Below are 15,890 nucleotides of genomic sequence, written 5' to 3'. Positions count from 1 at the left end.
CACTGAACCACCTTCCCAGCCCCCTTATCCTATGTTTTTATTTACTATTATCTTGAAAATATTTTCTTTTTCTTCAGAAATATGTAGTTGGGCAGATGTAGTGGCTCATGCCTATAATCCCAGCATTTGAGCGATTCAAAATCAACCTATGCTACATAGTAAGGCCCTGACTTTAAAAAAAATTATATATATATATTTATGCTGTTTCCAAAGGAATTTTATAATTGAAGGCTTACTATGAATATGATGTAATATACTACTTTTATCAAATATAGCATATTATTAAAAACATTTCATAGGTTTCATTTTGATGATCCATATCATTATGTAGCTATACTATAATTAGCTTTAATAATTCTTAATTATTGAACACATGATTGCTTCTAATTGTTAAGTATTTTTAACATATACATATTTGTGCCTAAGCTTTTTATGTATTACTTCCTTATTATAAATTCCCAGAAGTGGAAGTACTAAACTGTGAATACTAAGTACTAAGTATGAATACTTTAAAGGCTTTTTTATTGTTGCTTTTTGTTATTTTTGGTCAGTCATGAGGCTTGAACTTAGGGCCTGGGCGCTGTCCCTGAGCTCTTTTCGCACAAAGCTAGCACTCTACCACCTTGAAGCACAGTACCACTTCCAGTTTTGTGGTGATTAATTGGAAATAAGATTCTGACAGACTTTTCTGCTCAGGCTGTCTTTGAACCATGATCCTCAGATCTCAACCTCCTATGTAACTCAGATTACAGGCATGAGCCACCAGTGCCCAGTGTAAGGTTTTTATATTAACTGCCAAATTTGTTGTCCAAAAGTGTATTAGTATATTGTCAGTTTATATTCCCAACACTCTTCATATTACAGCCTTCTTTTTTTTTTTTTTTTTTGCCAGTCCTGGGCTTGATCTCAGGGACTGGGCACTATCCTTGAGTTTCTTTTGTTCAAGGCTAGCACTCTACCACTTGAGCCACTTCTGGCTTTTTCTATTTATGTGGTATTGAGGAATTGAACCCAGGACTTCATTGCATGCTAGGCAATCACTAAGCCACATTCCTGGCCTATATAACAGCCTTTTGTTTCTTCATATTCTTGGCCATATTAGGTATATTAGGTTCTGTAATTTTCCTAGTTTTAATGGTAAAGATTTTTATCATCCAAATTTCTTTTTTCTCTGTTTATTTTATTTTTTTTGTCAGTCGTGGGGCCTGAACTCTGGGCATGGACATGTCCCTCAGCTCTTCAGCTTTACCACTTGAGCCACAGTGCCACTTCAGGCTTTTTCTGTTTATGTGGTTCTGAGAAATCAAACCCATGCATGCCTCATGCATTTAAGGCAAGCACTCTACCACTTAGCCACTTTCCAGCCCTTATTTTTTATTAAATTATTTTTAAAGGATTTTTATTGTTGTTTTTTGTTATTTTTGGTTGGTCATGGGGTTTGAACTCAGGGTCTGGGTTCTGTCCCTGAGCTCTTTTGCTCAAGGCTAGTGCTCTATCATTTTGAGCCACAGCACCACTTCTGGTTTTCTGGTGGTTAATTGGAGCTGAGTCTCACAGACATTCCTGCCCTGCTGACTTTGAACCACAATCCTCAGATCGCTTCCTGAGTAGTCAAATTACAAGTGTGAGCCACCAGTGCCCAGCTTTCCTTTTTCATTTTTAGTAGTGAGAATGAACAATTTTGAGTAAAGAATTAACTCTTGGTGGGCATACTAGCAGGCATCTATAATCCTATCCACTTAGGAGGTAGATATTGGGAGGATTGTGGATTTAGGACAAGGTGGGCAATAAAAATTCACAAGACCCTATCTCAACCAACTGCTTTGAGAAGCATAAATGAGAAGACCATACTTCAAGTCAGTCAAAGTATAGTGAGAAACAATATTTTAAAAATAAAGTAAATATAATTGTGGGTATGGCTTATAAAGTACCTGCCTAGCAGGCTTAAAACCTTAAGTTGAAAACCCAGTTAAGGGGCTGGGAAGGTGGCTCAGTGGTAGAGCCCTTGCCTTGCATGCCTGAGGCCCTGGGTTCGATTCCTCAGCACCACATAAGCAAAAAGAAAAAAGCCAGAAGTGGTGCTGTGGCTCAAGTGGTAGAGCACTAGCCTTGAACTGAAGAGCTCAGGGACAGTGCCCAGGCCCAGAGTTCAGGCCCCACGACTGGACCCAAAAAAAAACAAACAAAAAGAAAACCTAGTTAACTCTTAATAGAAAATGATCTTCCAACCTTTTTGTGACTTATGAAATTCTCTTACCTTCCAGAGAAAAGTAGTAGAATCAGAAGAGGGACCAAAATGTGACAGAATATGGAATCATATAGTCATAAAAATTAAATTTTGTGCCTAAGGTGCCAGTGGCTCACACCTATAATCCTAGCAATTCATGAGGCTGAAATGTGAGGATTGTTGTTCAAAGCTAGCCCGGTCAGGAAAGCCCAGGATATTATCTCCAATTAACTACCAAAAACCAGAAGTGGAGCTGTGGCTCAAGTGGTAGAGCACTATTAGTCTTGAGCCAAAAAGCTCGGGGACAGCACCCAGGCCCTGAAGTCAAGCCCCAGGCCAGCACACACACACACACACACACACACACACACACACACACACACACAAATAAACTTTGTATTTCATAAAGCATGGCTTCTTTTATCAGCAATCATGGGGTGTCACCTCAATTAAAATTTCCTCTGCTTCTACTTGAACCTAAGCTGCTGCTTTCCTTCTGCAGCCAGAACTCGTGGGAGCTGCATCACTTATTTTGAGAGCTGTCATTCAGTCAAAGCTGCTATCCTTCAGTGACCAACTTCCAGTGCAACAGGAAAATGGCCAGGTTCTACTTGGCCCCCTGAAGGTATGTGGTAAATATTCAGGAAATCAGAAGTATTTTCTGAGCAAGTATTATTAGTTTGCACTGGAATATCACAGTGAACAAGAAAAGCATGGGGCCTCTATTGAAATAGAACAGCAGAAGTGCTTTGGAGGAAGTAATATGACAGTGGGTACCTAAGAGTAAGTAGGAGATGGTTTCTCCAAGGAAGTGGCATTTAAGGCAAGATTTGAGTAAAGACAAAGTAAAAAAGCCCTAAAGTGAGAATGGGCTTTGCATGTCAAGGGATAGAATGTTACCACATTGTAGACAAGTGGTAGAAAGTAGGGTTTATACAGGCAGGAGGAGCCCTATTATTCAAAGCTTCATAGATCAAACGAAAGGGTTTAGATTTTAGCCTAAGAGCCAAGGAAGGACTCTGAAGCATGAGAGTGACGTCCAAAAAGAGATGATTGATAATGGCTTGGACTAGACTTGTGGAAGTAAACAAGGAAAAAAGTAACTGTGTACCTGATAGAGTAAATTCTAATGTATAAGTCATTGGAAAAAAAGGTTGGGGGTCTTCCTTGTGTTTAACAGCATCCTAGGTGGCAGAATTTGAATGTATAGCTTCAGAATAGCTTTTCTTTGTGTCCTTAGTGAGCCTTTAAAATCTTCACAGTTATGTTTAACACCTCCCCCTGACTTAGTCACCCAAGGGATGAGATGCAGGACTCACCATATGACCTCCGCTTTTGCCTTCTTTACTAATAGCCTTGTCAAACTATGTAATGAACCACTAGGGTACACCATCTTGATTCAAGTCTACATGTTTTTTATTTTTATTTTCATGTTTCTGCTTCTTCCTGAAAGTCTCCTCTCTTGTTCCTGCTCTTTCTAGTAAATGCCACTTACCTTTTAAAGACTCACTCTAATATTGGAAGAAAAAAAACACCACCTTACTCTTTTTTTTTTTTTAGTCAGTTGTGGGGCCTGAACTCTGGGCCTGGGCGCTGTCCCTCAGCTCTTCAGCTCAAGACTAGTGCTATGCCACTTGAGCCACAGTGCCACTTCTAGCTTTTTCTGCTTATGTGATGCTGAGGAATCAAACCCAGAGCCTCATGCCTGCAAGGCAAGCACTCTACCACTGAGCCACCTTCCCAACCCCCTTACTCTTATTTTATTCAAGGTTTTTTTGCTTGCTTTTTGTTCCTTCTAGACTTCAAGGTTTCAAATCTGAACAGCGTAATAAATATGATTGATAGACTATAAATTGTTGCTGTCTTATCTCTGTTGAAAGAAGTACTAAAATAGATTGATTGCTGATTGTATTTGATAGAAGAAAACAACTTTAGAGTGTAACACCTAAAGCTTTCAAATAAAAGGAACAGTAACTCTTTTTTATCCCTCATAATTCATTCTTCTAACAGCTAGTGACCACTTCTATCCTAAAAAATTGATTTTGCCTCCTTTTTCTTTTTTGCTTGAATTTTTTGTTGTTATCGTTGTTGTTTTGTTTTAGTGCCAGTCCTGGGGCTCGAACTCAGGGACAGCGTACTGTTTTTGCCCAAGATTAAAGCTCTACACTTGAGCCACAGTTCTACTTCTGACTTTTTTTTGTTTGGTTGGGTTTTTTTTTTGCTGGTTAAGGAGAGATAAGCATCTCACAGATTTTCCTGCCCAGGCTGGCTTTGAACCATGATCTACAGATCTCAGCCTCTCGAGTAGCTAGGATTATACACATGAGCCACTGGTAATCAGCTCTGTTTTACTTTTTAACAATTTTAACTTTTATTTTGAATTAACTTCAAACTTAGGAGAAATGTAGTATAAAGGTCTTCACATAGCCTTGCCCATTCTTAGCTTTTGTCACATTTACTTTATAATTATTTCTCCTTTTCCTTCTCTATTTGTTCCCTCCATACTATATTTATACACTTACTATATGTATACATATGCCATATGATGCACACATTTTTTCTAAACTATTTGAGAATTTTTGTCCATTTCCTCCTAAAAGTTTTAGCTTGTATTTCATGTATTTCCTAAGAACAAGAACATAACATTCATATTCATTGTAAGTGTAATTTAAGATTGATAATATATTCCATCTATAACCCATACTCACATTTCACCACCTATGCCAGTATTTTCCTCCTTAGCACTTTATTTTTAAGTCCCGGATTATTAATGTTTATCATTTCTTTCTAATCTTCTTTAGTCTGTAACTGTTTTGCATCCCTTCTCTATTATTTGATTACATTAATGTTTTATAAAAGTAAAGCAGTTTTGAAGAATGTCCTATTACTGGTTTACATGAGGCACATATTACTATAATTGTATGATAGTGATTTCTAGCTCCACTATTTTATCTGGTTTGCATTTTGGCTTTCCTTTTTTTTTTTTTTTTGATTGGTCGTGGGGCCTGAACTACGGGCCTGGGTGCTGTCTCTCAGCTCTTCAACTCAAGGCTAGCACTCTACCATTTGAGCCACAGCACCACTTCTGGCTTTTTCTGCTATGTGGTACTGAGGAATTGAACCCAGGGCCTCATGCATGCAAGGCAAGCACTCTACCACTGAGCCACCTTCCCAGCCCAGAATAAATATTTCTATATACTTCTCCCATGTTAATTTTATGTTAACATGAACTCACAGTTTCTTACATTATTCAATAGTTTGAAACTCCATTACTCTTATTGCTCCATTACTCAGATTGTTCTATATTTAGTCATTGGGAGCCTCCAACTGGATTCTGTATCCTTTAAACATGTATGTCTTCATCCTTTTCCGAACATGTCCTTACTCCAGATTCACATTATTGATCATCAGTCTCAGTTTCCTTAGACTGATAAGTTGATGTATATGCAGTCTGTTGTTCTTCCTCTTAAGTTGGTTCATTTCCTAATAACCTTATACTTCCAGTTCCAAAATTCTGATTCCACTTCTACGGAATGTTCTTGTTGTTTTATAGGTAACCATGGAGCTTGTTATAGATAACAAGGATTTTGCTGATGTCAATACTGAGCTAACTAGCAGCACCCAACAAGCTCCACTTTCTGTTGTTACAAGTCCAAATAAGATATTACTAGAAACCAGCCAAGATAATACTTGTACCACAGATCTACAGAACACAAATCAAGTTCATGAGGAAACTGCAAAGAAAGCACAGAGACTGATACTTTCCAATGCAAAGCCACCTAGCCCTGTAGCAACAAATTCTTCAGCCTTCATGTCTGTGCCAGCCTCCCATAATTTAGTAAATCAGGCAAATGGGTCAGCCAAAGAAAATGCTTTGCTCTTGTATGTGCTGTTGATGGTGCCAGATGGGAAAGATTTTATTACTGGAGAATCTGAGAAACAACCACCATGCAATGTTTATTTAACTTGTAAACTCTTCAGCACAGAGGAAGTCACCAGATCTGTCATTGCCTGGGGTACAACACAACCAGTCTTTAACTTCTCTCAGGTAACTGTATATGGGGGTGTCAGCCAAATGTTCCCCAAATCCAAGTGCCATCTTAAAAGGAATCTAGAATGTTCATATTGGAAGAGAACTTTGTAATTATCTGGTGTGCGCTACTGAATTGAAAGAGAAAAAGACATTAACAACATTTAAAAACTTTTTATCAGTTTTTTAATGTAATATTTCTTTTTTACTGTAAAGGTGATATACAGAGGGGTTACAGTTACATAAGTCAGGTATTAAGCACATTTTCTTTTGAACAAGTGTGACCCTCTCCCTCATTTTCTCCTAGTTTTTTCCCTTCGTCTCCCTCCCCCTCAAGTTGTATAGTTCATTTCCAACCACTTTAAAACTTTGTCTCTCTTTTTGTTTCTCAATTCATTGATTTCTCACTGTTTATTTAATATATTCGACTTTCCCCTAACCTTCCTTTATCTCCAGTCTTTCCTTATATTTTTATTGATATGTTTTTACTAGCTGTTATTCCTCATTTAATTCAATGATTTGGAATTTGTCAAGACCCACAACCAACCAAAAAAAAAAAAGATGCTGGCATGATTTGGAATTTTTCTGCTGGTGTTTAAATTTATGTTGGTGGGTTTTTTGTTTGTTTTTTAGTTTTTGACCAAGAGAAAACCAGGATAAGGGTGGAGACCTAGCTTTTCTCCCTTGTTCTTGGCATTTCATTAATCTTGCATGTGTTCTTCAAATCAAACATACTTTCCATCGAAAGACATGGACATCACTTCATAATTTCTGTTCCTACACTTCCAGATTGGTTTTTTTGTTTGGGGAGATGGTTTTGTTTTGTTTTATTGTTTTGTTGTTGTTTTGTGGGTTGTTTTTGTTTCTGTTTTCAGTACTGAGGATTAAACCCAGGATTATTTTGCTTGCTGGGCAGGTATTTTATCACTTGAGCTATCCCCTACTCTCAGCCAGCTTTTGCTTTGGTTATTTTGGCAATAAAGCCTTGTGTTTATTCCCTGCCTGGCCCAAAATGCTGTTCTCCTAATTACGGTTCCTATATAGCTGGGATGACAGCCACAAACCACCACTTCTAACTTTGGGTTGAGAAAGGGTTTCATGAACATTTTGTCCAAGCTGATCTTGAATTAAGATCCTCCTTGGACTGGGAAGGTGGCTCAGTGTAGAGCGCTTGCCTTGCATGCATGAGGCCCTGGGTTCAATTCCTTAGCACCACATAAGCAGAAAAAAAAAGCCAGAAGTGGCACTGTGGCTCAGGTGGTAGAGCACTAGCCTTGAGCTGAAGAGCTGAGGGACAGCGCCCAGGCCCAGAGTTCAGGCCCCATGACCACACCAAAAACAAAAAAAAGATCCTCCTGATCTCTTACCTCCTGAGTAGACATGAGCCCATATAGACCAAGTCAGCTTTCACTTTTTGTGAAGTTCACTTCCAAGCCTATATCTCTACAGAAGCCAGACATTTCCTTGTAGTTACATGTATCAGTATCTGACTGCTTGCTGGACATCACCACCTGAGTATCTCGCACTTTGTACTTACATGTATATTTCTGGCATGCATCCCTTTAACTCCATTGTCACTGCTTCCATGTAGGCCTCACCATCATTCCAAATAGACCTTCAGATTGGTCTACTATTTCTGACCTCTTATGTATCCGTTTTTTCCTTTGTGTATCAACAAGAGAAATCTTTGTGAAACAGTAACCTGAACATTTTGCTTCCCTATATAAAACCTTCCAGTGCTTCTTTAAAGTCTTTAAGATAGAATGCAAAGCCTTAGCTTGGCTTCTAAGAAGCTTTAAGAACTGACTGAATACATTTCTCCAGTCTCGATGCCTGTCATTCTTCCCTTCACACTACATAGTCTAGCTGTGCTCAGCTATGCAGTATTTCCTGAATATTCTCTTCTCTCTTGTCTTCACATATGCTTTTCTTTCTGTATTGGATTTCCTTCTCAGCCAGTACAACACCAGTGAAGCATAGCATTTAGTTCTAGTTAGTTCCTGCTCTGCCTTAAGAGTTGAGGGGCTTTCTTTGTTGTTTTTTTGTTTTGTTTTGTTTTTTCTCATCCACAGTCTTTGAAACCTCCAATTTGAAGATTAGTTTGAATTTTACTCTTTTGGTTTTAAGGATCAGACATGTACGTAGATCACCTTCTGTAATTAGTTTCTTAAGATGATAGTTCTGGTCTGATTCTTTATCTTGAGTGTCTTTTTCATGACAGTGCGGGGGCAAGTGGAAGGAGGTGTTTGGTTTGATTTTGGTGCTTGGAACTAAACCCACAGCTTTGCATGGGAAAGTACACACTCTACCACATCATGCCTTATACTTCTGGTTTCATTATTTTGTTTTTCATATTTTCTGTCAATTTCATCATTGCAGCTTGACTCCCACCTTCTACTATATTGTAGTTGTTGCTACAGCTGGGTACCTTCAAATTTGTAGTCCCTTGATCCTACTATTATTTTGATGGAGCTTCTCTTGTCTCTACATCTTGTTTCTTTGTGATGTCTACCAGCTGGTCAATTTTGAAATTATTTCATATTGAAAAACAAATGAACAGATGGCTTTGCTTTTTGCTATGACAGCTATTGGGCAGAGGTTTTGCATTGTGCCATCACATTAAATACTATCTAGCTTTGGATTAGTAGCCTTTGCTAAAGTGTACAATGCTTTTCAAGTCAAGAGCTATCTTTGCTCAAAAACATCATTCTTGCTGGGTGACAGTGTTAATGATAGCTACTTTGGAGGTAGAGATCAGGGGGATCACAATTCAAGGGCTAGCCCAAGCAAAGAGGTTTGCAAGATCCTTGTCTTAGCAGAAAAAGCTGGTCATGATAGTACATACTTGTCATCTCAGCTCGATATGGATAGGATTACAGTCCAGTCTTGCCCAGGCAAAAAATGAGACCCTATCTCGAAAATAACAGGTCAAAAATGGGAAAGAGGTTTGGCTTAAGCACTAGAATTCCTGTGTAGCAATCATGAAATCCTGAGTTCAAACCCCAGCACCACCAAAAAAATAAATCTTTCAGCACTGTTTAGAAATGAGTAATTTGAAACTAGAGAAGAGTAAGGGAAAGGGTGACATTGTCCAAAAAGACATGTACTCACCTGACTTACATAATTGTAACACCTCTGTACATCACCTTTATAATAACAATTAAAAATTAAAATTAAAAAGTAGAAATGAGTATTTTGCCTTAGAGTTGGGTAGGCTTGTTTAGCATGACTGATAACCTTTTCTGTGCCCCATGAGCCATGTCATCAGAAATTTCAAATTGTCATTTATATGTTAGTCTGTAATAGCAAACTGCCAGCTCTATTAAGGCTGCAGAGAAAGTTTTACTTTAATGTTTTTAACTCCTAACACTGCATGCACATGGTAGGCTTTCAGTAAATGCTTGTTAAATTAATTGTCTCAAATGTGGACATTTTTCTTTTTCTCTTTTTTTTTTTTCCCAGATAATTCCTGTCTCTCTGTCTTCCAAACACCTGGAAAGGCTTAAGAACAATGTGATGATAATTGAAACCTGGAATAAAGTTCGGAGCCCAGGACAAGACAAGTTGCTTGGGCTGGTGAAACTACCCCTCCATCAGTTTTACATGTCATTCAAGTAAATAGGATCCTTTGGCATATTCTTTACTTTGCATCCTTAATTTTCTATGGACTTGAAGAATATTTCTGTGGGATTGCAAACATAAGTAGCTCAGATATCCCTTTAAAGACCTTTCTCAGTCTCACCACACTTGCTGCTATTTCTTCCCTTTTAAAACAGTTGGATAGATATTGCTTCCCAAGTTTCAGATGCTATGCTGAGAGCCTTACATGCATCAGGTCATTTAATCTTGTAACAATCTCTGGGGAAGATATTTTATTACCCGTTGGACAGATGAACTAACAGAGAGAGAAGTTAATTGTCACAACTGTTATGAGTAGAAGCAGGTTTAGAACTCAGCCTGGCCCTGGAGTGTACGTTCTGTTTTGTTTTATTAGCGAATATTAATTGTTCAAATATGTTTCTTTTGATACTTCTATATATGCATATAGTGTTCTTTTATCAAATCACCTCCTCTATTCCTCTTTGTTTCCTCCATTACTCCTCTTTGGATTTTATTCTCTTTTACCAGGAGATCTACTGCCAAAAGTTACCAGCTCAAAACTTAGGGTTATGATAAATCCCCTATCACTTCTAGAGCAATTAATATAATCCAGTGAGAAAGTACATTGGTTTAATGCTTATAATGGTAATATAAAATATGACCAGGCTAAGGATAACTACTGAAATCACACATGCCTCAGTCTGCTCTTGATGGTTGGCTCTCTCTTCATCCTCCCCTTTAAAAATTTTTATTAGCATAAATTACTTGTACAAATGATTTTCATTATGATATTTACAATGTACTTGTAATGTACTTTGATAATATTCACCCTCTCTCTATCCATCTTTCTTACCCTTCCTTCATCCCCCTTCCTGTTTAAAAAGTTTAGTAGGTTCTATTTTGCTACTTTTTATACATCTATAAAAATTATATTTATTCTTTTATTCTCTCTTTCCCTTCCCTCCTAATATTAGCACCCTCCAGGGTGGGGGATGAGCAGGGAGAAATCATGTCATGATTTTTTTTAGGTTTAGATTCCACACATGAGTGAAAACATACAATATCTTGATTTTCTGAGCTTCATTTATCTTGATCAACATGATGATCTTCCACTTTGAAAAAAAAAGACTTCAAAAGTAGTTCAATGCATAGCTACTTGATAAGCTCAGGAGATGACTAGTACCATTGACAATATTATCCAAATTTTGTCTGCCAGACAATTAAGTCTACATTGCTCCTAATTATTGACCTCAGTAATTGACCCCATGTTAAGGCCTCATCTGAGATGCTATTTCTTGCAGAAAGTGGGCATCGGGCTGCTCTGCATGATACAAAGATACATGGGACACATTTCCAGCCCTGAAATTGCTGCATCTATGTCTTGTAATTTTAGTTTGATTGATTACTGATAAAATTACACACTTATAAAAATCACTGTTGCTATTCTATCTGTAGATCCAATTTTAACAAGCTGAGAAAAAGAGCCAAGAAAAGGCTAACATGATTGATGATTGTAATTTTCTTTTTCTATAGAGATCCCAAGATTTTTCACCTGCTGCTTGATGCTAAGTACCCAGTTATTGCCGTTGACAACTACATGCCTGTGATTGATGTGTTCTCAGGCCACCAAAATGGGAGTCTTCGAGTCTTCTTAGCTATGGGTTCTTCAGATCAGATAATGACATTGCAAAGATTAAGGAATGAAGAAGGAACACTCTATCCTTTCAGCCCTAAGCCATCCCATTTCCTGGACCAGCCATCTGTAGCATCTGTTTCTAAGGTAGTAACTCAACATTGTGATTTACAGAAAACTATTTACTCATTTTCTTTTTGTACATTTTAGCAAAACTATTGCCCCAAATCCTTATTTCCATAAGGAAAGGCTCAAGAAAAGAATATGACTTAATTTCAGTATTTTCTTTACATCAGAGGAATCAGTGCCTTTTGTTTTTGGTTTTATTGGCAAGTACTGAAGATTAGACTCAAGTCATCTTGTGCTTGCCTGACCGGTGCCTGTGTCCATAGCCCTCCTTGGTATTTTCTCTGTCCTTGTCCTAAATCTTAAATTTAGAAAAAAAATATTGTTCTGAGGATGAAGCTTAATGATAAAGAATTTTGTCTTTTCTTTTTTTTTTTTTGGTACTGGGGATCGAACCCAGGACGTTGCACTTGCTAGGCAAGCGCTTTGCCACTGAGCTACATCCCAGCCCGAAGCTTAATGATAAAGAATTTTGCATAGCCTGCACTAAGCTCTGAGTTTTATTTTGATTCCCAGCATCACAAAAAAGGGGGAAAAATCTGTTAAGCAACCAGATATTAATATTCCATTTACTAATTTAATTGTTTCTTTAAAAATTCAGAGGAAAGAAGCAATCCTAAATATAGTCAGCAAAATCTTAATCTGTTGACTAAGTTCAAGTTATAAAGTTAGTACTTTTCCTACTTGTAACTTAAAAGTAATTTGTTTTAATATGCGTTTTCATATTTATTTCCATAACAACTTCATTAGGAGGGTCATTGTCATACTCATTTATAGGTAATGAAACATACTCAAAGACATTATGTCTTTGAATAGAAAATGGGTTCAAACACAAGTCTTCTGACTCCAGGTATTAAATCCTGCTGTGTTTATTTGTTTCCTGTACTAGTGAAGTCAAACTGCAGAGTTCTCACCTTTTAAGTATTTTATCCATTTAAGTTGAAATCTGAATGACAAATTTAAAAGCCTCTAGAAGGAAAAAGAACTATTAGGAAAATATTTGTATGCTATGGACTCTACACTTGTGTGTCAATATGTTATTGAATGTTTCTTTTTGTGGTGCTGGGAATCAAATCCATCAGGCACATAAGGCAAGAGTTCTACCACTGAGCTGTTCCCCTGCCCAATGGTGTTGTATTCCTGGAATCCAATTACTTAGGTATCAGAGGAAGGAGGATCATGAGTACAAGGTCAGTCTGAACTATATAGCAGGTTCCAGGCCCACCTGAACATAGTGAAACTCTGTCTCATAGAAAGACAGACAGTTTTTCTAATTGAAAACTATATAAAAATAATTGAAAATTACATAGAAGCCCAACTATGTTCCTCAGTTTGCAGTGTAGACTCAATTTTGTTATATTTCCATCTTAAAAGTTAGAAAATGTTAACTCCCTGCGTGCACAGAGGAAATCCTTAAAAGGTTTGCCTATGTAGCTAGATATCCACAAATATAGTTGTTTTTCCCTCTAATACTCATGTCTTCCATCCAGATCACCATCTACAGAACCAAATTATTAAATTGTTACACTTTATGGCCAAATAAAGCTGTTTTTCATGATTCAGTTTTTTCCCAAAACCTTTTTTTTTTATTCCAAGGATTCCAACTACAAATATTCTGTTCCCCAAAGGGAAATTTTTGAATAATATTATAAGCAAGATAGTCCTTGAAGCTCACCAGTGTTTGTTTCATTTAGCAGGCAGAAGGCAAAGGAAATGTGTTAATGGAGCACCACTTTGAGTTCCATATCATGATGGTTAAAGGGCTAGCCCCTCTTCAGTCAACAGTCTGGGGAGAAGCAGATTGTTATGTCCAGTACTACTTTCCATTTCAAGACTCACAGTCCAGTGTGCTCAAAGAGCCTGATTTCCTTGAAAATGGTAGGTTTGGGAGATTAGGTCATCTCATTTTTGTATGGTTCTTTGATTCATGTACTTAGGAATTTATTTTCCTAAGTGGATTTTGTGTTGCCAGATGATTTTTTTACTCCTCTTGTCTTCTAGTAAAACAGGAAATGGGCTAAGCTTTTATTTCTTTCTATCAAACTATTTTGTGTAACTTTTTATTTTCATATTATCTCAAATTTACAAAAGTCATAAAAAATAGTACAGAGAATTTCTGTATACCCTTTGCCTAGGTCTACCAATTATTTATATTGATCCCTTATATTATTTACATGCCTCCTCATCTATACACATATAGTTGATTCTGATTATTTGTGGTGTTCTGCTCACTATAAATATTTAGGAAATTAAGGAATTCAGAAACATCTCTTCTACCACAATCCTCCTACCTTTCATATAACTGGAATTACAGGCATGAACCATGATAGGGTCCTGTTAACTTTTCTTCTAGCTGGTCTTAAACTGCAGTCCCCTCATTTCTACCTCCTTCCTTGCTTATGTAACTGTAACCCCTCTGTAAAGTATTTTTATAATAAAAAATGTGTTTTAAAAAATATGCCACTTTGTTTGTCCCAAAAGAGGTTTATTTAGCTCACAGTTTTGGATGGCCCTGTTAAGTCCAGCGTCTCATCAGGACTTCCTGGCTATGTCACAGCATGACGAAGAGGCAGAATAGGAAATGACTATGCACACATGGGATAGCTTTGCTTTGTAACAACTCATTCTTGTGAAAACTAGCCTACTCCATAAGACAAGCACGCCCTTCATGGGACGGTACTACCAATGACCTATTAGACCTCCATTAGACCTCTTAAAAGTTCTACCACCTTTCAGTGTCATCACACTGGGACTGAATCTCCAGCACATGAACATCTGGGGAATAAACCTTATCCAAACAATTGTAGATAATAAATATCATTAGTCATTTGGATAATTAAGAAGAAAATAACTTCCATGAGATAAAATTTGCACCTACTAAGACAGTATAAAGTTTGAGACCAGTGAGTGATGGCAGAAAGGTAGGTGGGGGCAAAAAGGTAGGTGGAGACAGCAGGACACTGGTGGCTCATGCCTGTAATCCTGGCTAATCAGGATGCAAGATCTGAGGATCACAGTTAGAAGCCAGCCAGGGCTAGAAAGTACATGAGGCTCTTATCTCCAGTTAACCACCTGAAAACCTGAAGTAGTACTGTGGCACAAAGTAGTAGAGTGCTAGCCTTGAACAAAAGAGTTTAGGGACAGCACCCACGCCCCAAGTTCAAGCTCCACAACTGATCCCCCCCCCCAAAAAAAAAAGGTGAGGACATTTTGAACCTTCATGCATTGTCCACCAGCAAAAGAAACTCTTCTATATTATTATGGAACCTTAGGGGACCAAAGTACCTAAGGACATGTAGAAGTAACATGGGTAGCAGATGTGGTCCTGGTCCTAGGTCTGTTACCTTAGTTAACTTATGATCACAGATATCCATATCCTCACCTCTGATGTAGGAATAATGCCTGCTTTGTTCTCATAGGATTGTTGGGAGGATAAACACTGTACATGTAAATAATGTCTTACTACATATAAAACACTAATTGGTCTTTGATATTTTGAACTTGTTTTTTTTCCAAAGGAATTACTCTGAAGCCCTTCAGAACTTCAACTACCCTCTGTGTTCCAGATCCCGTCTTTAATAGTGAGCACCATCATTCTCTCCTGTTGCCAACTGAAGTTCCAGTGCAAAGGCTCCTGCTCAGTGCCTTCATGTCACAGGGGCTTCTGCCTGGAGGTGGGGTCCAGTTTGAAATCTGGTGCAGGTACAGTATGCCTAGGAAGGAACCTAACCTATGCCTAGGAAGGAAGTACACAATTATAAAGCATCTTAGCTAGTTGGGTAAAATCATTATAAAACCTAAGTATCCCCTTCTGCCCTGTTTTGTATTCTTTGATTTGACAATCATTTGTGTATGATTTTTACTGAAACATGTTAGGTTCTTGGGAGGAAAATTTCATACTTCTAATCACTTCTCATATTGGAAAAGAAATCCAGAGACTTCTAAACATAGTTCATGTTTTCTGGTTTCCTCTTACTGCCATAGTTACTTCAGATCCTTATCGTATATGATGCTTAATTACTGTGAAAGCCTCCCAACCGTTCTCCACATTTCAAACTGGTTTATTGTCATCTGTTCTTCCTACCAACAGAAAATATAAAACATAAGTTTACTTAGTGTTTCAGAAATTTTGGTAGAGGGCTGGAAAGGTTGTTCAGTGGTAGAGTGCTTGTCTTGTACGCATGAGGCCCTGGGTTCGATTCCTCAGCACCACATAAGCAGAAAAAGCTGGAAGTGGCACTGTGGCTCAAGTGGTAGAGCACTAGCCTTGAGCT

At 37.8% G+C, this 15,890-nt stretch overlaps 1 protein-coding gene across 1 annotated transcript in view; it reads left to right on the top strand.

The window, feature by feature from the left end:
• The window catches only part of C2cd3 (C2 calcium-dependent domain containing 3), a 109,983-nt gene that overhangs the window by 32,293 nt on the left and 61,800 nt on the right, over positions 1-15,890 (top strand). Inside the window, exons 13-18 of the mRNA XM_013013964.1 lie at positions 2,730-2,852; positions 5,781-6,275; positions 9,720-9,871; positions 11,391-11,637; positions 13,311-13,494; positions 15,135-15,318. Of these exons, the coding sequence (XP_012869418.1) occupies positions 2,730-2,852; positions 5,781-6,275; positions 9,720-9,871; positions 11,391-11,637; positions 13,311-13,494; positions 15,135-15,318 (1,385 nt within the window). The remainder of the gene's footprint in view (positions 1-2,729; positions 2,853-5,780; positions 6,276-9,719; positions 9,872-11,390; positions 11,638-13,310; positions 13,495-15,134; positions 15,319-15,890) is intronic.

Source organism: Dipodomys ordii, unplaced genomic scaffold (genome assembly GCF_000151885.1).
Source record: "Dipodomys ordii isolate 6190 unplaced genomic scaffold, Dord_2.0 Scaffold22, whole genome shotgun sequence".
NCBI lineage: Eukaryota > Metazoa > Chordata > Mammalia > Rodentia > Heteromyidae > Dipodomys > Dipodomys ordii.
Note: the sequence above shows the minus strand (reverse complement) of the source record. Positions and strands in the feature narration are given on the sequence as shown.